At 43.0% G+C, this 20,410-nt stretch overlaps 1 protein-coding gene across 1 annotated transcript in view; it reads left to right on the top strand.

Moving 5' to 3' along the window:
* The first annotated feature begins 934 nt into the window (after positions 1–934).
* The window catches only part of PLRG1 (pleiotropic regulator 1), a 165,243-nt gene continuing 145,767 nt past the window's right edge, over positions 935–20,410 (top strand). The window contains exon 1 of the mRNA XM_086962327.1: positions 935–1,143. Coding sequence (XP_086818453.1) covers positions 1,105–1,143 — 39 coding nt within the window. The 5' untranslated portion in view covers positions 935–1,104. The remainder of the gene's footprint in view (positions 1,144–20,410) is intronic.

The raw sequence follows: 20,410 nt of genomic DNA, 5'->3' as shown, positions 1-20,410 counted from the left end.
CTAGCAGACTAAGGCCAACCTTTAACTCCACCATCCAGTGTTACTTATAACGGCTGTATTGGTGATAGTGGCATAACAATAACCCGCTTCCCCTGCAGTATGGTGGGTCACTGGTCTGAGAGCTCTAGACTGGCACGGAGAATGGGGGGGCCACCCTCAAGTTTTGTTACGCCACTGATGCTGCATAATCTTGTGCAGGACCTTATGGATGTCCGTTGTCTTTGGGTGAGGTGCCATCACGGCATGCACGGAATACCAGGAATTTGGGTATGCCTGCGGCCAAGTACAAGGATTATTTTGTTTCTTGAATCTGGAAACGTTAGTGTGTGTTGTACCTCTTGTCGCTCTTGATCGAGTATGTGTACGCGTGCACTTGGGAGCGGCTCGGGGCACTACATATCTTTAGAATTGATATTGTTTGAAGGGCTTATTCTCTGGCATTGTGAATTGTTTTTCACCCGCCTACTGTATATATTTTTATTGTGATTTGAAATGTGGAGCTTTCCTGAGTGATGTAGCCATTACCTGGCTGTTTGGGGTGTTGGCTGTGTCAGCTGTGGCCCCCGTTACTTTACCACTAAATACAGAATTCACTACCAATCTGGATCTCATTCGCTTTTATTGCTGAGGACCGTATTTTCCAATACAACAGGTGCTCCTCATGTAAAGAGGTTCCATAGCTTGGCGCTACACAAAACAATGACAACAACAGCTAGCCCGGCAACTCCAAAAAGTGTCGGTATAAGTCAGAGGATGGGCGCTTCGGCCTTCGCATCTGGTAGGAAAACGCTTAAATAACACAGGGCACAGAAAGCAGCATCCTTGATCCCATCATTTTCCTTTCGCAAAAAACAGACTGTAATTTACAACGACTTCTACTATCGGCATTCAGACATGTCAAAGACATATCATCGGATCCATTTCCTCCTCCCGTGCAGCAGGTGGCGCTGGAACTAGAGTAGAATTCGCAGCCTTTTAATTTTCTTTGAAACGCTTCCGTATTGGGCCACTTCCGGTTCAAGAACCCGGTTGTGAAAAAGAAAGTAGGAAAACGCACAGTGCGTGCGCTGTGTTATCATCAGCTGTGGCACCTTTACTAACGCTATGTCTCAGCGCTCGCAGCGGGAATGGATCAATGCAGAGGTGAGAGTCTCGGTAGCACAACTCCCAAACCTGACGCAGCGACTCGATTCATAGCATAAGGTTATAGAGGCATCTCGTAATCCACTCCACCTGATCTTATATTTGCTTCACCTGACTACGCAGGGCTTAATCTATTGTACAGTTCTCTATGAACGGCCGGCAAGATATTCCCTGCCTGAACACTATACATACACACTTTCCCAAAAAGCAACATACCAGTGTACATTTCCATAAGGTCACACTCGTTGCAAGCTTTCATCATCCAAGAGAACTTGTTTCCAAAACATTTCCACTCAGCAAAATTTAGTAAATCTGCATAGAACATAAATGTTTTTACTAATGGGGTTGTGTCTTCCCCAGGGCCCTTTTGGGTTTAAAGTTTGGCAGATGATGCATTTTGACGTCTTTCTAATTACTACCATTGGTAACACCGAATATGTTTCAAGCTGTTCACTGTTGAGTTTTCTATGCATCCTCAAGGGCTTTGAAAAGGGTGAAATGGCGTGTCAGGGTAGAGAAGAAAACATTGATGCACTTAGTGGGCCCTTGTGTTCATTTTTGTGGACCTACATGTATTTTTCCTCATGGGAGGTTGACCTAGACTAAAGGAAAAAATGCAGAAAGAAAGAAGATGTAACAATGACAAAGGGAGAAAGCAAATGTAGTTTGGTGCAATACAGAGACATTAGGTGGAATCAAAAGTGGGCAGCATTGGTATCAGGCAACCTCCATGTGAAGCAGGCCTATCCCGGTTGAACTACTACTTTTTTCTGTAAAGTTACATTAAAAGGCATTTGGGATTCTCCCAGTGTCAAAACCAAAAGGGTGTATTCTGGAAACTGAGACGTTGAGACGTTGATTGAGGTTATATTGAAGAGAGTGAGAGATCTGTTGTAAATGAGGAAGATGTCCAGTTCCAAGGTAGATTAGATAAGTTAATTTATTAAGATAAGATGTCATGAAGAGCCCCACTAGGAGCAGCCTTCCTGCTGATTAGCCCATACACCAACTGCCAACCTCACTCATCCAGCATTCCACTGCATAATCACGCTCCATCCTTCCACACCACATTCACACTGGCTGAACTGGTCGTTGTATGTGGAAGCTAAGTGGCAATCAACAACATTGTTAATTTCTTCCCACAGACTTGCTCACTTTAGTATACATGCTCTGAGTGTCTGTGCTCTCCCCGTCTCTCCTCCTGTCTTAGTGCCTTTGCCTTAGTGTCCCAGTGTCAGTGACCTTGTACTTCAGTGCCTTTTAGTGACCCATTGTCCCTGTATTCCCAAGTCCCAGTGTTGGGGTCTCAGAACTAGTCTCCCAATGTCAATTACTGTCACAATGTCTGTCAGTCAGTGTCTCCAATTCATTGCCCAAATGTCAATAGCCCTGGATCAGTGTATGTGCCAATGTGTGCCTTTGCCAATTTGTCAGTGTCCTTGAGCCAATATCCTTATCTCAATGCCTGTGCCATTGTTCCAGTGTCACCATTCCAATGAATATCATCAGTTTTGATTTGCTCATATCCATATCCTAGTGATCCTGCCCATTTGTCAGTGCCCCTGTGTGCAAGTCCCATTGTGAGTGTACTTCGATCTGTCCTTCTGTCAACATGCCACACCAATGTCCCGTTGTCATTGTTTGAGTGCGCGTGGTAGTGTGACAATGATGGCGCCCCTTTATCTGTGCACCTTTGTTTTTGTTGGTGTTTCTGTGTTGGTTTCCTAGTATCAGTGCGGGTACTCTGTGTTAGTGTACTAGCCATATCATCTTACATGATGTCATTGTTTGCCTATAAACTACTCCTAGCTTCCTAAGTCCACTTTAACCACTAATTGGATAGAAGAGTGATGAGGTTAAAGATGGATAAGTAATCTTGTGATATAAAAATGGATCAAGGGATATAAATGTTTGATAACTTGGAAAAAGTTGTGAAAACATTTTTGCTCGAAAAAAGCTCACTTCAAAAAATGGTGCATTGAGAAGTAAAACGTGCATTGCAGTGGCTCGTGCTGCCTTATATATTATCACCCATCATACTTACTTAAATAAATTAACATGATGGTTGCAATTTCACTGACAGTTTGTTTCTCAGAGGACTGCTGGTACACTTTTAGCCTGCATTCTGATGGTATCTAGAGGTTTCGGAAGTGTTGGCATGCACTAAGCTTTTATTTTCAAAGTAATCTCTGGCCAGCTGCCAGTACCACGTACTGTGGCAATCATTATTATGGGGGTGCCCAGCCTTAATAAGCCCCTGTTGTATTGTCGTATACTAGATAGCTATTGTTTAATGTTAGGCTTACCTTACTGTATTCCTGTGAAGCTGTGCTTACTTTATTGTACACTTATAAAAGTAGCCCTGTTGAGTTTGGTTGCTATGGTGCGTACTGTTATTTCTGTTGGCATTTATTCTTGGACTGTTGACTTGGATGGCAGCAAGTTCTCCGACTCCTTGTTGGCTCTACGCTTGTGGATAAATAAACCTTTGTGAGGACTCAGCTGACACAGGAGTCTTTCTTCCTTCATGAATGCAACATTTATTTGGTGAAAAGTTGTGAGAATACAGCGCTGAAGGCTTTAATCTTTGAGCCCACCGAGGAGTTCATCTTTTGGTTAGTTTGCAGCATCATCGGAGCAAAGAATTCTGTTTGGGTGAGCCCTAGGCTCCTTGCTGAATTTGCTTGCTGTTTTCTTGGCTCTTCCTTTCTTCATAGGCTGCCCTTGTGAGTGGCGCGAGCCGCATGACCGTGCATCAAGGAGTCCTTATTTTGGTTGAGCTTTCGAGACCTGTTGTATATACTTTAGAATATACTTATATGTGTATGTACTTTGTGGGCTCTGGAGAACAGCCCTTGGACTTGTCTGCTTCCGCTTAGGGACTTTTTTTCCTGTTCAACTGCCTCTATTTAACTTTCTTGATAGAAAACGACCAGCAGAGGTCAGTAAAATACCAGTCACTTTAGCATTCTCTAGATTCCAGTCTATAGAAATTGTCTTTCACAAGAACCTGTAGACAATACAAATTTTTTCCAATCTTGTATTTTCAGTGATATGACCACCGAAGGCCCTGATTTTATATTAAAAACAGAGCTATGGACTATACCGTTTCCCGCTGAAAGACAATATTTCTCTCTATATGTTCCCCTACCTGGTGTGTCACGCGGTCTGTCAGACCCTCCAGCATTTCGCGATTCACGAAAAAATCGCGAAATCGGCAGATTACCGCAATGGCCGCGATATTTGCTGATTCGGCCGCTAAAAAGGGTCTCCCTGAAAAAAGGAAAAAATTAAGGCTTTTTATTGGTTGCAAGTGACACACACGTCACTAGGTGTCGCCGTGTAGCCATACAATAGCTGCTTCCTATGCATAACTCGGTGTAGAGCTGTGGTCGTAATTTTAGAGCTGTAGGAATGGGGCAGATTTTCACTCACTGTACCCAGAGCGGAAACTGAAAATATAAAAGTGTTGGTTTTCACTGTTTTGAGTACTTGGTGCCTCTGAGAAGTAGCAGTATTATTCTTTTAAAAGTGCTACATTCCGGTCGAGGTTCTAAGTCACGGTGGCTCGGCCTTGGCACTGCCCGGGCGAGGCCTTCCGTGGCTTGGAGGCAGCAGCAGTGAATGGAACTGAGCCATGCTGTTCCATGCCTTAGTGAAGGCTGTTCCACGCCATTTTATAGCAACCGTGCCATGTCACTGTTTATCCTGTATGATGTGCGTGAATATAACTTTACGAAGATTGTGCATGTTGTGCCACGTCACTGTCCTCATGTGTGATATGTTTTTTTATACTTTGACAAAGCTGTGCGCGCCGTTCCATCTCACTGTTTATTGTGTGCGATATGAATATATATATATATCTTGCTGAAAGTATGCACGCTGTTATAGTGCTATATAGAAAATATTATTGTCACCCCAGGAAAGAAAAAAATAAAGTCTAAAAATTAAGTCCATTGTTCCTCCTGCAAGAATAGATTTCCTTAAAAACCGAGCACACTAAAACATTATTAATATGCTTTTCGACCCCCGAAGAAAAGTATTTCTGATGTTAAAAAAATCTAGTGACTGAGCATTTTCATTCACTTATAGAGTGCACAGTGCTTCCATCTCTAGGTGTTATTTCGCTATGGTGGAACTGAAGAAAAATGTCTAATATAATGAAAGCCAATGAGGTATCAAGTTTATTCCAAGGGAATGAGAATTAGAGGATTTTCTTAGGGGCAGGGTGTCTTCAAATTGAGAGAGTCCTCAGGCCATAGGTACATGCAGGGTACACGTTGGCTAATTTTCTATTCATGATATTCTGGTCCTACAGCACGTAGAATTGTATGGGTAAGCAGATAACATTGCTATGATCGCTGTATAATGGTGAGTTCGCTTAATGACTGCCTGAATAGTGAGACTTTTTCAAACTCCCTTTGTTCCCCGTATGTTTAATAGTAGAAATGGTAGTGTTTGGGGACACATAGGACTGTGGATTGAATCCACGGAATCCACGGATTGAGCCAGGCATACTACCACAAAAGAGTTTCCTGAAGTTAAAAGTATTTTCATTTGACACAGATTCACCCTTGTGTGACATTGATTGAGTAAAATCAATTTTTAAAACTCCGATTTGCCATCAAAGCCCTTGCTTTGCAGGAACCCAGGAACTAGGACAAGCAGTGTACTTTTAAAATGACTGTGATATCATAATATGCAAATCAGCCACAACATCTGACCCCTATACTTTTCATGCACAAGATGTACTTTGTTTTAAGCTGTACAGGTTTTTAGACTAGGGAGTTTTAACAAATGTTTTATGAAGATTTTAATAACGGATTGATCTTAGTGATAAAACCTTTTGCCTTTTCTACTTATTCAACCACAATATAATAGTGTGTAGTGTATGTTTGCATGTTTTATGGAACAGTCTTCCGAAAATAAACAAATAGAATTGAATAGAGCAATCTTTTCAAACTGATCAAATTACCCTTAAAAATTCAGGGGTATATTCTCAAGCCCCCATCGCCACCACAACGTCACTTTCAGTGACGTTGTTGTGACACTAGGGGCTTAGCCCTATTCACAAGGCAGCGTTAAGCCACATTAAGTGGCCCAACGTGACCTAACTCTGCCTTTAGAATAGGACCCCTTCACGCTGTATTTAGCCTGGAAGGGGCGTTGCAGTGGGTGTTCCACCGCAACACCCATTAAGTTTGGCGCTACCTCCTATTCACAGGGGCAGCGTAAATAGGAGGTAGTGCTAATCTTAAAACCAGGAAAAATCTGGTCTTAAGGTAGCGAAATGAGGAGAAAAGCTTTATTTCTCCTCGTTTTTGCTTTTTCCATGTGTGCTGCCTTGTGTGGCACACATGGAAAATGCAAAATGCCATTGTTTGTTTACGTACAGGAAGGTGTCCCTTCCTGTACATAAACAAACCTTTTTAAAAAAAGCCATTTTGTAACTTACATGTGTGCTGCATGAACAAGCGAACATCTTCGTTCGGTGCTGGATGCGGGGCAGACAGCGGCGCTCCTCTTGTTAGACCTGAGCGCCGCATTCGACACGGTGTCTCATGACATTTTGATGCGGCGGCTGGAGGAAGTGGGAATTGAGGGGAAAGCTCTTCAATGGTTCCGCTCTTTCCTCTCGGACCGGTTTTTTAAAGTGGCCATTCCACCTGGTCAGTCCTCTTTCCATCCTCTGGGTCTAGGAGTCCCTCAGGGCTCTGCGTTGAGCCCCACTTTGTTCAACTTGTATGTGAAACCGCTGGCTGCTGTCGTCAGACAAAGTGGCTTAACCATGACATCGTACGCCGATGACACGCAGCTGGCGGTGACACTCAGTGGGGACCCTGAGGTGACTACCCCCAGGTTTCGCGCAGGGCTTTTAGCCGTGGCGAATTGGATGCGTATTAACTGCTTACAGTTAAACGCCAAGAAAACCGAAGTCCTGATCTTAGGAAAGCAAGCGGAATTGTGGGGAGATCAATGGTGGCCTCCTGAATTGGGGGTGACTCCCATCCCAGCCGTCGAAGTGAAGAACTTGGGGGTCTGGCTGGATTCTAACCTCTCTTTTACCAGCCATACAAAGAAGATTGCAGCTACCTGCTATAGTATTCTGCGAGGACTGAGACCAATCCTCAAATTCTTCGACCCCCCTACTCGGCAACTGGTGGCCCAAGCCTCTATCCTTTCTCGGCTGGACTATGGGAGTGCTCTGCTGCTTGGTGTCAATCAGGCCGAGGCCACCAGACTGCAGAGGGTGCAGAATGCCGCTGCGCGGGCCATTGTGGGACTCCCGAGACGGTGCTCTGTCTCTGCAGTTCTGACCTCCCTTCACTGGCTGCAAGTCAGACAGAGAATCAAATTCAAGGCTCTCTGTCTGACATTCAAGATCCTGAAATTCTCGTCACCTCCTGCCCTGACGGGTCTTGTTTCCCCGTATGTCCCCAGGCGGTCTCTCAGGTCGGAATCTCTTCATCTAGCGAGTACGCCTAGGTTTAGACTGAGTAGGATAGGAGGTCGATCATTTCGAGTTATGGCGGCTGGATTATGGAATTCTCTTCCTGTCCATATCCGTGCCCTTAACAGCCTGACTCTCTTCAGACTTGCCATAAAAACTCATTTGTTCACCTCTGTTAACTGATCTCCTCTCTTTTCAGCGGCGATTTGTTGTGTTGTGGTACTTGATCAGGCGCCAGGACGCCCCTTCGCTGGGGCAGCTGTGCGCTGAATAAAAGTTATTAACATAACATAACATAACATAAGTTACAAACTGGCATTTAAGGTTTGCTCATGTGCAGGAAGAGACACCTTCCTATACATAAACAAACGCCGGAGAGGAAGGAGGAGGTTCACGCCAGGGCCTTCTCTAGGATCCCAGCGTTGTGGAGGCGTGTTCGTAGTGTGCGGTGGCAGACCGTGTCGAAGGCGGCTGACAGGTCCAGGAGGATGAGGGCTGCTGTTTCTCCGTTGTCTAGTAGGGTCCTGATGTCATCGGTGGCGGCAATGAGGGCATTTTCGGTGCTGTGGTTGCTGTGGAACCCAGACTGGGAAGGGTCCAGGATGCTGTTCTCCTCGAGGTAGCAGGTCAGTTGTTTGTTGACTGTCTTCTCGATGACCTTCACCGGGAACGGGAGCAGGGAGATGGGCGGGAAGTTCTTGAGGTCTTTGGGATCCGCCTTGGGTTTCTTGAGTAAGGCGTTGATCTCGGCGTGCTTCCAGCTCTCCCGCAAGGTTGCTGTCTCGTAGGAGATGTTGATGACTTTCCGGAGATGGGGTGTGATGGCTGTGCTGGCTTTCTTGAAGATGTGGTGTGGGCATGGGTCTGACGGAGATCCGGAGTGGATGGTGTTCGTGATCGTGATGGTGTCGTAGTCGTTGATGTTGGTCCAGGAGAGTATGCGGTTGGTGCTGGTGGTGGTCGTGGGGGCAGAGGTCTCAGTGTTTGTTGGGGCGGTCGTGGTGTTGAAGCTGCTGTGGATGTCTGCGATCTTGTGGGCAGTCTTTTGCTTTTCGAGGAAAACAAGGTGTCTACATTGTAAATAAACCAAATATACATAGCTTCATGTTGTTAAATAACTAAAAAAACGAAGATATCTGTGTTTGTTGTAGGAAAAATGGGCAAATAAAATGCCGCTAAATTTTCATTTTTGTGCCGCTAAATTTGGTAATCCATGCCGCTATATCCTGGGGGGTCTGGTCTGTGCTTACTTTCCCTCCATGTTAAAGAACAGTAGATGTTTCAGCACCCAGGCTAATGTGCTGAATAGCTAAATACATATAAGGTCCCAAAGGCGAGACCGATTGCATTGCAAATGCTTGTTTTGATCAGTTGGGACCCAAGCTTGAGCGCTCGCCACGTGGTCTTCGTGGTCAACCACTATCATAGCAATCATGCTGATTTCTCCGTGATGAGATCACGCTTTCTTTTAGCACGTGCCGCTATCTTTGTTTGGTTTATGTGCTTTCAGCAAACAGATGGTAATTACAGCGTTTACCAAGCGTTATCGTTATAGACGATTCTGGGGCATTTCTGGTCACCACTTCGTGATATTTTGTCTTCAGCTACTTGTGTAGTATTCTGGAACCTACATTGCTTAGTGAAAGTTTTATTTTTCACTTTGAATTCTTTTCAAGGTGGGTGACTATTTTAAAGCAATTATATTCCTATATATTCTGCATTTTGTTTTATTTTCTTGGCTTCTTCAGGGCATCCTTTTGAAGTTTGACCTTTTCTTCAAAACCATGGGAACCCTGTTCTTAAGTCGCGGCAATGGTTTAGATCATTTGAAAACTACATTGTGGTTATTGATGGGAAGAAGTATTCTAATAAAAGGAAAGACTTTACTTTTTTGATTGCTTGTTGATGCTGGCCAAGACATTTTCGATATTCTTCCTGAGTGTTAACCTCCTGCTGGGCAGTTCATACCTTTGGATGAATACACCAAAGCTGTCAAAAGGTTAGGGAAAAGATTTTCAGATCAGCCTAATATCATGGTTGAAAGACACAGTTTCTCTCATAGAAAGCAATTGGTTGACGAAACAATTGAGGAATATTTATCCAGTTTGCACATTTTGTCTGCCAAGTGTGAATTTGGTATGAACTTGGATGTATATTTGTGTGACTCATTTGTTTTTCGCTGTTCCAGCAAGAAAATACAGGTACGGTAAAAGTAAAAGTGAATTCAACTAATTCTTGAAAACTGCCTTGTTACAGGTGTGGATCAAAGTTACATATTGGAAGTAACCCAAGTTGTGCTGCTGTCAACCGTTGATGCACCAAATGTAAAAATAAAACGGGGTCCCTTTCAAGCTGTCTGCAGCTCTACCAGTAAAACAACCAACACAGCATTTAGGGTTAATGCAATGGAGTCAACATCTGAGTATTTTCAAGAAGAGCTAATCAGTAACCTTGTGTTAACTGTGGATGATGATCCAAGTGCTCTTCTCCTTTCAGGGCTCCATTAGGTTTAGCACTCATTGATGATATAGAGTTAGAAATAATGGCAAACTCTGATTTGCCCATTACTATTTTGTCTGATGTTTTATATCTTGACAAACACTTTAATAAGTCACTTTTACACACTGATGCTCATCCAAAAGCCTTTGGTGGACAAGACATTGTGGTGATGGGCTATTTCGTTGAGCATTTAAGTGTGTTTTGGACACAAAATACTTACAAAACGTTGCAACTTAGTTGGCTGGAAGGATCTGGCTAGAATGGGTATCATTCTCAAACCAGGAAGTGATCAGCAGCTTGCTTTGGGCAAACACCTATTGCCTCAATTGATTTATCTGAGGATAAATCTACTTGTGAGATCAATAATCTACTTAGTAAGCATAAAAGCATATTTGAGAATAGAATAGGTTACGTTAAAGGTGTGGTTTATGACAGATGCAATTTCACTGATAGTTTGAAGTTTGTTTCTCAGTGGACTGCTGGTCTCATTTTAGCCTGCATTCTGATGGTATCTAGAGGTCTAGGAAGTGTTGGCACGAACTAAGCTTTTGTTTTTAAAGTAATCTCTGGCCAGCTGCCAGTACCATTTACGGTGGTAATCATTATTATGGGGGTGCCCAGCCCTAAAAGGCCCCCCATTGACTACTTCTTTGTGTACTAACCCATCCCAGACAGGCATGCAATAATCACGACGACTATTTGTGGAGTGTGTCTGTTCAACCTGCTACAACAAAATATTTAGGTCCGTGCTAATTAATGAATAGCGTGACTTTCTGAAACTCATGGTTTTATTTTTAACAGTGTTATTTTGCCGCACGCCCTAAACAGATCGTAATCAGTCTCTAGCTTCAAAGATTGCAATTTTGATTTATTTTGTACCAAAACATTTTTCAGTCTATTCCAACACATGGATACCCTCTCGGGTGATAAGCAATGCTTTACAAATCGACTGATTGATTGATGCAAAACATTTTCACATCATGTAGCAAAGTATTATTTCCTTCAGCATAAACTCTCTACTGACATGGCTTGTTTCTGTCTGACAAATAGTCCTTCATCCGGAGATCATAGGAGTTACGTGTCATTTTGCCTCTGTGTGAATAAAAGGAATACATTTGTGCTGAGTAATGTCCACCAAATCAGTTTGTTTGGCTACATGTTATCCAGGGATGTGGTTTACAGTATATGCAGGGCCCCTATAGAGGAACACTCTCCACTGTGACTTGCTTATCACCCCCACCACTAAAGGCTGTCCCACCTGGGTGAATAACTTTCGATTCTTATCATGATAATGCATGTGTGGCTCACAGTGACAAACGCTGATCACCTGAAGAGTATTGTGGCACTCAGAATGTAAAATTCACCTGTAGCCCCAGCTAGGTTCTAGATCTCTCTTGAGAATTTCTTTCAATATTATTGCCAAGTGGTGTATGTTAAAGCACAAAGTCCAGCAACATTTTCCTTTCTGTAATGTAATTTCTTCTGTATTGTCTGTTTCCCTGAGTTACTCTTTTTAAGTTCATCTGATTGTCTTCCTTTTACTTAATCTAATTTTCTACTTTTTACATTTAGTTTTCTACTCCATCTACTTTTTGTCCTCCCTATGTTCTCTATACTCCTTTCCCTGTCTACATCCCCCTCTTTTCTTCATTCGTGCTTGTCCTTCCTCTGCTTCACCACCCCTTGCATTATCTCCCTTTCCTCTCCACATGTCAATGTCTCTCACCCTTTCACTTCCTCTTTCTGTTTTTGCTTATCTTTCCCCATTGTCATTTTGTTTCCATATTGCTGTTTTGTCTCTATGCTTGTAATTTCCATTCTGGCTCTGTTACTCTCGCCCTCTCCTTTTGTCTACATTCCATCATTCTATCAGCTCCTCATCTATCTTGAAGTCCTTCCGTTGACCTCCAGCAGTCTCACATACATGACATTTAAAATGCACACAACCTGTATTGTGCTTCTTTTTGCTAGTTATGTATGTCCATGGTCCACATAGTAGCAATCATTCTGGAATATTCTGCAATTCTCAGCTCTGCAAAATGATGAAAGGCCACCCAGCACCAGATGGGGGCACTTCTAAAAGTAACTTTTCCTTACACCTGACAGCTGCAATTACTCCCTCATATTGTGCAGCATGTGCAAAAAAACAGAATATGGCACATCTCAGGGTCTCATAGTTGCCTTTCCTGTTTGAAGGGCTGTTTTCTGTGTATTCCAAGTTCGGAACACATTCATCAGTAACAAGCTAGTCCCATAAAATGCAAGACTGTTGGTCCCAATATCCTCTTCTTTTCCAGCAAAAGCTCCATGAGTCCTGGACCGGTCTTGTGTTTCTGGAATTCTTAAATAGGTAATTACTGTGCAGTCAACACATTGTTAATGATTCATGACCTGCAATGGGACTTGGGGTACTTATCAACTAATGATTGATGTTAGTATAGAGGAGGTGGTTGATTGTATACCAGATTAGGATTCTATATTAAACCCTGATTAATATGTGAATTTCATGAAATTTATGTTATTGGAAATTGAGTTGGCACTAGGCGCGTAGAGCTATGGTAGCTCTACTGAGATAATTGACTGCATTGGGAAACATGTTCTATTTGGGACATGTTATGTAAATGCATAAAATACAAACAAAGGATGTCAGACCTTATAAATAATGTCCCTGAGCTACATGCAGTAATGAACGGTAGTAATATTTGTCAAAACAACTATAGTAATATTTGTCAGAAACAGGTATTTAATAGGAGTACTACCGCTTTAACAAATGTCTGTTCCCAAAACTAGGCAATAGATGCGCACATTTAGTTCATCACAAGTTTCATTGTTCATTATTAGCAGATAAACAAGCCAATTGTTACTGCTTACATTTTGTAATTGCTTCAGACCATTAATTGAATTAAAGTGCAGGTAAACACCAATACATACTCCGGCATTGTAAACTTTCCAGTCTGCTGATTCATCAGCCTCACCCTTACACCTTATGCTGGGCGTGTGTACCTCATACCCTAACTAATCTAAGAAGTGGCCAGTAGTTTATTGGCTGCCCAAAGGGGTTGGTAATACGCAGAACCTTTATTGCTAAATACTTATGATCAGTTGCATCTCATGGGTTGGAAGGTCCAGAAAAATATGTCATGAAGGCTGTATTATAATAAACTTAAGACTGTCGTGTAGTTCCTATGAGTCCCCCAGGACCTACGCGTTTTGAATGACCTAAACTGAGGGCTTGGTGTCCAACCGCTTTTGGACACCCCCACAGGGTATGTCAGCCATTAGACCAGCTAGCTCTACAGTGTCACTACCACCTCCCTGTATTCTACAGTGGTTCAGGTAGTTTCTGGCAACCTTCTGAACATGACAACCCTGATTCCTCAGGGTTCGTGGAAAACAGTACAGTACGTTTTGCTCAGACAAACGTGCTTTCTTTCTCTCAGAAAATACAGATTGGAGATTCGGACTTTCAATAATTATTTATTGGTCTAGCGACAATCTGGTGTAAAACATATGTGCTGCGACAATCAGGAGACAGAAGCATACAAAAGAGAGTGCTAGTACAAATATAGTGAATAGTAGATACATTTCTACCATAGTGGTAATTAGATGAACAGAAGCAGTTCAGATAAAAACAGTAGCACTTGCATATTTTGCTTAAATGAACCTAGCCTAGCCTAGATGTGTAGGTGTATATGCTTGTAGCTATGTGTACCTGTAGCCAAGAAACCCCCAGGGAAGAACCAGCTCCTCACCTGATGGTTTAGAATGAAAGACCCCGTCTCTGCGTCGAGGATGACAACCCGCAAAGGATGTGAGAGTGCTGTGTGTCGAAGATTCAGCATGCAGGACCCCAGTCTCAGCTTGGAAGAAATTATCCTCTAATTTGCACAGGGGAATCAGGGTCTTTTATACTAAAGTGGTCACTCCAGGTTTTTTCTGGAATAGATTGTTTTTAAAACAGCCATGTTTGTTTTCAAAACATATCATAAATGTTTTGAAAACAATCACCAATGCTTTTCTAAACAAGTTTGATCATGCACAGCTGGCTGTTGGACAAGGATGAAAAAAGTGGTGCTCCTTATACAGAATAATTCTGCTGTTCCTGGGGACATGTTTATGTACATCAGGTATAGGGATTATGATAGAAGACTAAGAGCCTGGTGTCGAAGAGTCAGGATCAAGCTACTAGGTATTAAAATCGTTATTTTCGTGTGGATGGGATAATATAGGTAAAAATGGGGTATACCTCAATAGGACTATCCTAAAACACATGACAAGACCCCGCCTGTTTAAAAATTAGATATATTTAGAGGCAACTAATTTGGGTCAAGTTCACCTGGCTTGTCCCAATCTTAGGCCTCGACCTAGATTAAAGACCAGTGTAATACTGAATGTCAGATAATATACTTGCAAGAAAGAGTTTCTAATTTTCACATTGAGAATTTTCTGGATTTTTTTTTTACACCAGCCATACCATCAAGTACAGGATGAGTGAAAGAGGGGGGTTGCTACTTGGGGGCAGATGTATCAAGATTCCATTTTGCGATTCCTAAATAGCAATATTTAAGGAATCGCTATTTAGAATTCGCAAAATGGAATGTATGAAAAAAATCGCTATTTTTTTGCGATTCCTCAATCTTCCTTATTTGCGAATTCGCATTTTGCGAATTCGCAAATAAGGAATAATTTCCCATGCATTCTTATGGGCTAGGTGGCCCATAGGAATGATTGTGAAGTAATTCTCAAATTGCGAATTCGCAATTTGCTAATTGCAATTTGAGAATGATTTCAAGGGTGCAGGGGTGTCTCAAAGACACCGTGCTGCACCCCTGAAATGTACATGTGTGTGCATATGGCGCACATACATGCCCTATGGGCATGTGTGTGCGTCACATGCCACCATCAAAAATGCTAAATTGAGCATTTTTTAAAGACTTCGCAAATTACCATAAACTACAACTTGGTGGTAATTTGCGAATTCTTAAACAAAAATCACAATTCAAAAATGCTACATACATAGCATTTAAGGAATCGCAAAATTGCGATTCCTTAAATGCTATGGCAAAATAAGGAATCGCAAATTTTTGCTATTTCTTATTTTGCGAATTTTTGATGCATGCCAAAACATGCAAAAAGACCTTTTGCGAATTTCGGCCTTTGTCGCAAAAGGCTTGATACATCTGCCCCTTGGTTTCTACCTTACTTCTAATGAAAGTTCGGGAAACAGTTACCGATTTATTATAGGATCAATTTTTAATATTAGCAATAGAGGACATCCCCAATTTGAATATATTTAACTATTAGCAATTACAATTAACAGTAGATTAGACACTTCAAATGCAGATGTCATTAATACTTATGAGAAGGAATTAGATCAATTTTTATCATCTTGAGACCGAGACGTCTTTTCAGTATGGGCTGGAAGGGGTTTAATTCTAGCAGTTGCTTCGTCCTGCCTAGAGAGATTTGTGGGTTAGTGGTTGCCCAGGTAGAGGGACAATCTTGTGTTTTACACATTTAATCTGATTATACTTTGAACAATGAATGTACTTGTTAAGTTTAATTTGTCAATGGCAAATGACTTGTGTTTCTCTGCTCTCCAATTACTACTCCCATTCATTGGCTGGGGTACGTTCAGTACAATTGATTTATTTAAAAATGCTGGTTTACTCTAACCAACTAGTATCTATGGTCCATTTCACAGTAAGTTCTAATTGTAGGAATAACCTCAATCCCATAGTGTTAACTCTACAATTATTTAAAAAACATCTTTAAAATTCATTGGGGTGGAAAATATTGAGGTCGTTAAAACACATGGCATAATAATACAGCAGGCACGAGTGGAGCAAAGTACTTTTAATTCCCTCCCTAATAAAACAAGCACTGGCGTTGCCAATAGGTCTCGCAGTAGGAAAGTTGGAGCTATTGGTTTTGTAAATGACAAAGCCCTTTGTTTTTAAAATGAAAACAAAAATAAAAGGCATTGTTATTTGCAATTGTAATAGCTCCAACTTTCCTACTGCGAGACCTATTGGCAATGCCAGTGCTTGTTAATTTTGTTAGTAACTACTTTAGTAGTACTGACGCATAATGCCTGTGGGCCGGCCGCTGCCTGCAGGGGGTGAGAGTGAGACTTTGATTCAATCCATATAGAGACCGAGAGGCGGCGAGGCCTTGCCCTGGTGGTGTACGTTGTAGTTATTGGTTGGCTTTTGGTTTTGAATAGTTTGTGATACATGCTCCCTAGTCCCTACCCACCATTGCTGTGTGATTTAAACACAAGAGAAGCACTCTTGTTCACCAGTCAGTCACAGTGCAGCGGGGGCCGCATCCAGCGGTTCGTTTGTACAAGGCAGCACAGTGCCACAACAAACACTGTCCCCACTCACTTTCACAGCAGTTTAATGTGGCGAGGCAGGGGTCTCACAATAGCCGTGGTGTTCATAGTATGCGGAGCTGTCAGCAGACAAAAGGCGGCTCCTGGCGGCAGAGCGGATTATCGCCGCGATGCCCCTGTGGGGTTTACCTGCAGAAACAACTTTCAGTTGAAGCGAAATACCTCAAAACTGTTGTCACACTTTTGTGAGAGGAGTGAAAAGTGAGAAGCTGTTACCCTTCTTCCTTAGACTAAAATACCTGGTCACTTAAAAATAGCCATGTCTCGGACATTTGTCACCCGTAATTGCACTGTCGTTAATTTAAAAGAATTCGTAAAATACTTCAAATTCTAGAATGAACTAAATTGCGGCACTGCACAGACAGTTTACAATCTGCACTGCACACGCCCCCGCAGGGAGGTCTGGTCGCTCCATAGGTAAGGTAGGTGGATGGTGGCGCTTACTAGTGTATGTATGTTACACACATGCAGGTTGGAGCCGTCGTATGTGCAGACAGCAGGCGGGGCCTAGGCACAAGCGGAAACATGCATTCCCTGGCTCCTTCCCGGTGCTGCCCTCAGACCAGTAAATGTATGCTCGAAAGAATATGGGCAATCAATAGCCATGAGTGACTCCTGGGTGCCATCAGACAGAAGCTCTGATCATACGATAGATATTTTCTAGCACAATTTTATAAGGCAGCATTTAACCAATGGTGGCTCCGGTTGTCTGTAACCGGTTTGCAGTAAGATTGCGTTGGTGTTGCCATTATCGGTAGAACTCTGGGAGACGGCAGATAGGTGTCCAGTGAGTGCTTTCCTGTTGCTGTGGTGAATTAGTGCACATGAATTCCTGCCAATGTTCCTGTGGTATCATGTCATGGGGCTAGCATCTCATTGTCACTTTAAATCCTTTTAGGTTTGAAGCATTCAACCACTTTCCTCCACACTTGCAATCTCTGTGGGTAACATACACGGTCCAGTCATACCTACTGAGTGATTCATCTCTGATAAAATGCACGCACGGAGACAAAGTGAAGAGCGGCCGGGAAACAAAGTACGGCGGAGGAGAAATTAGGGGAGGAGAAGCTGCAGAGCGCACGCTGGGCGAAGCCCTTTGATGTGCTGTGCGGCCAGATAGGTGTCCAGTGAGTGCTTTCCTGTTGCTGTGGTGAATTAGTGCACAAGAATTCCTGCCAATGTTCCTGTGGTATCATGTCATGGGGCTAGCATCTCATTGTCACTTTAGATCTTTTTAGGTTTGAAGCATTCAACCACTTTCCTCCACACTTGCAATCTCTGTGGGTAACATACACGGTTCAGTCATACCTACTGAGTGATTCATCTCTGATAAAATGCACGCACGGAGACAAAGTGAAGAGCGGCCGGTAAACTGAAAGTACGGCCCGCCTGCGGCCGGCTCTGAATAATTAGGGGAGGAGAAGCCCTTTGATGTGCTGTGCTGGCCGTGAATGCGCCGGGAAACTGAAAGTACGGCCGGCCTGAGGCCGGCCCTGAATAATTAGGGGAGGAGAAGCCCTTTGATGTGCTGTGCTGGCCGTGAATGCGCGTGCTTGTTTGGTCACGTGATTCACGTGAACTTAAATAAAAGCGAGCGTTTCACTTTTCGCGAGCGTTTTGAGCACTTGAATTCTCGCTCCCTCAATGCGCTTGCGCGCATTGTAGGTCACGAGACCTAAAAAAACATAACTAGATATTATTTGCCTTTTTGGAAAGGGGATACTAGGCCCCCAGAGACTACCCTGAAGCTAGGGGACTCCATCTACCATAGCAACAAGAAGGTGCGTTTGCTAACACTGAGAAAGCGCAGTGGCCTAACTGCGCTTCAAAACGCTGCTGCAGTCCTGTCTTGTGCCCGGAGGAGGCAGAGTTGGGCCTCCCCTCTGACTACTGCAAGGCCAGAAGGTATTTGTGTGTTCTACTGTACATCTGTTTGATATAAACAATGATACTTGACATGGGAACTTTGTGCATTCTTTGACCGTCGCCTGTGCACTTGGGGTGTGCCGATCTTTTGCTCCTTACAACTGGCAAACAATAGACTTTCTAGGGGTCATCCCACGTAAGATTGTGAGGGAACCTATTCACAGTTCTACAGATGCATCTGGTTTAACTGATGATGGAATTTTATCGCTCCCCACGTTGCCTTCTCCCAGTTTATTTGTATCGGACTGTCAGGCAAACTTGCCCACCCAGACCTTGCGGCCAGATGTTTTATAGCACACAAAGCTGTTGACCTATTTGGGCATTCTCAGGAGCAACACAGTAACCCAATTATCTCGGAAAGTCAGATGTTGCAAGTAGAAAAGGCAGTCCAGGACCCTCTCGAGTAGTTCTCATTCTTCCTCCTGCCTTGGCCGCCTATGTTGTGGCACTCACTAGTGTTGCCATTAAGATATGGGGTTAGAGAAGAATACTCCAACCCAAGAAAAAAAGTTAGCCACTAGCTCTCCCAACTGGGCGACGAAGGGCGAACTTTGGCCCAAAGGGTGGACTGGGTTGGACTAACGCTCAAAACCTTTGATAGGGATTTGTAGTCATTCATTTTGACTGTTCCAGAGCTGTCTCAATGATTTTAAATCGTGCTAGCCAGCCTGTCCGTGCCTCCATTATTTGGGCTTTTCCTCTCGGATACTTTTATTGCTAGCAGGCAATTCTAACTTAATCGTGGATAGAACTAATCAACCAGGTCAGTGACATGGTTATGCACACCTGTAATAGATTTGAGGTTTTGAGGGCAGATGTACTTGACTGACTGCATCCCAGAAACTGATGCCAAACCAATTGGGGTCATTTCTTTTACTATTTATGCCGTCCACATTTCAGGAGACTAACCTGAGGGGGCTAACAGTGGTGTCTGCTTTAAATGTTAAAGCAGACAACACTGTTAGCCCCCTAAGGTTAGCCTCCTTGAATGTGGTGGCATGAAGAGTAAACAAAATGCCCCCAATTCGTTTGGCGTTTCTCAGCTCCTTTTCCATAGTATGCCTACAGGAGATGTGGGATGTAGAGAGCTCATTTTTCTGGAGGTCTATAAATCATATTTACATCCTGCTGTACCTTCACTAAGGGGACACCCAAAGGGGGAGTTTGTAGACTTTAGTCTCTCTTTCCCTAAACTGTAGAATCAAGCAAATGGCAGGTAATTTAGCCGATTTGCAAGTATTCGTGCTAACCTCCCCTGCAGTGGGTGATCTTGCTTTGTTAAACTTTTATAATACTACTACTGGTCCAGTTTTGTGAGATAAGAGGTGAAAAGGTCCTGATCCCTTACTGGCCGTATATTGAGCAAAAGTTCTCGTTATAGTACTTGCCCTTGACAGGGAGAAACTCCTAACCCCCTAATTTATAGACAAGGTTCAAGATGATTGTCATGACAAGATTTGTTTCTTGTATTCCTTTAGGAAAGAATTCCAATCATATAATCATTTTGTTGGTTGTTTATAAAGGTGTTGTCACTCTAACTAAGAGAGTGAGTGAAAAAACAAACTGGCAGCCAACACATGTTTCACCCCTTTACATGGCCATCCGGCCTGGGGCTTCCTCAGGGCGTTTGATTAAGAGGAGTCGTCTGAGGAGTCGTCTGTGTTGTTTAAATTCCTGATCATTCTCATAATATCGGGCGTAATGCCTGTTCAGTCAATCTCTGTCTGTGGTCTACTACTGGTCCCACCTTTTGCAACACACACTCCACTCTTAGGGGTCAATAGTTGAACATAGATACGTGTAGCAATGTAAAAGTGGGATTTATTTTAGTGGGATTTTTCAATACTCACTCTTGTCCTCACTCCTTTGCCCCATATGTAATCAAGTGCATAAATAAGATTTATTGCACCTGGAACACATTCAAGCAAGTGACTTTCTAAATAAATAACTTTTAGAACATACTTTCCAAAGCGCAAATGGTAGTTTAGCCCCTA

Source organism: Lissotriton vulgaris, chromosome 3_1 (genome assembly GCF_964263255.1).
Source record: "Lissotriton vulgaris chromosome 3_1, aLisVul1.2, whole genome shotgun sequence".
In the NCBI taxonomy this organism is placed as follows: domain Eukaryota; kingdom Metazoa; phylum Chordata; class Amphibia; order Caudata; family Salamandridae; genus Lissotriton; species Lissotriton vulgaris.
The sequence above is the reverse complement of the archived record's forward strand: the minus strand, read 5'-3'. Positions and strand labels throughout refer to the sequence as shown.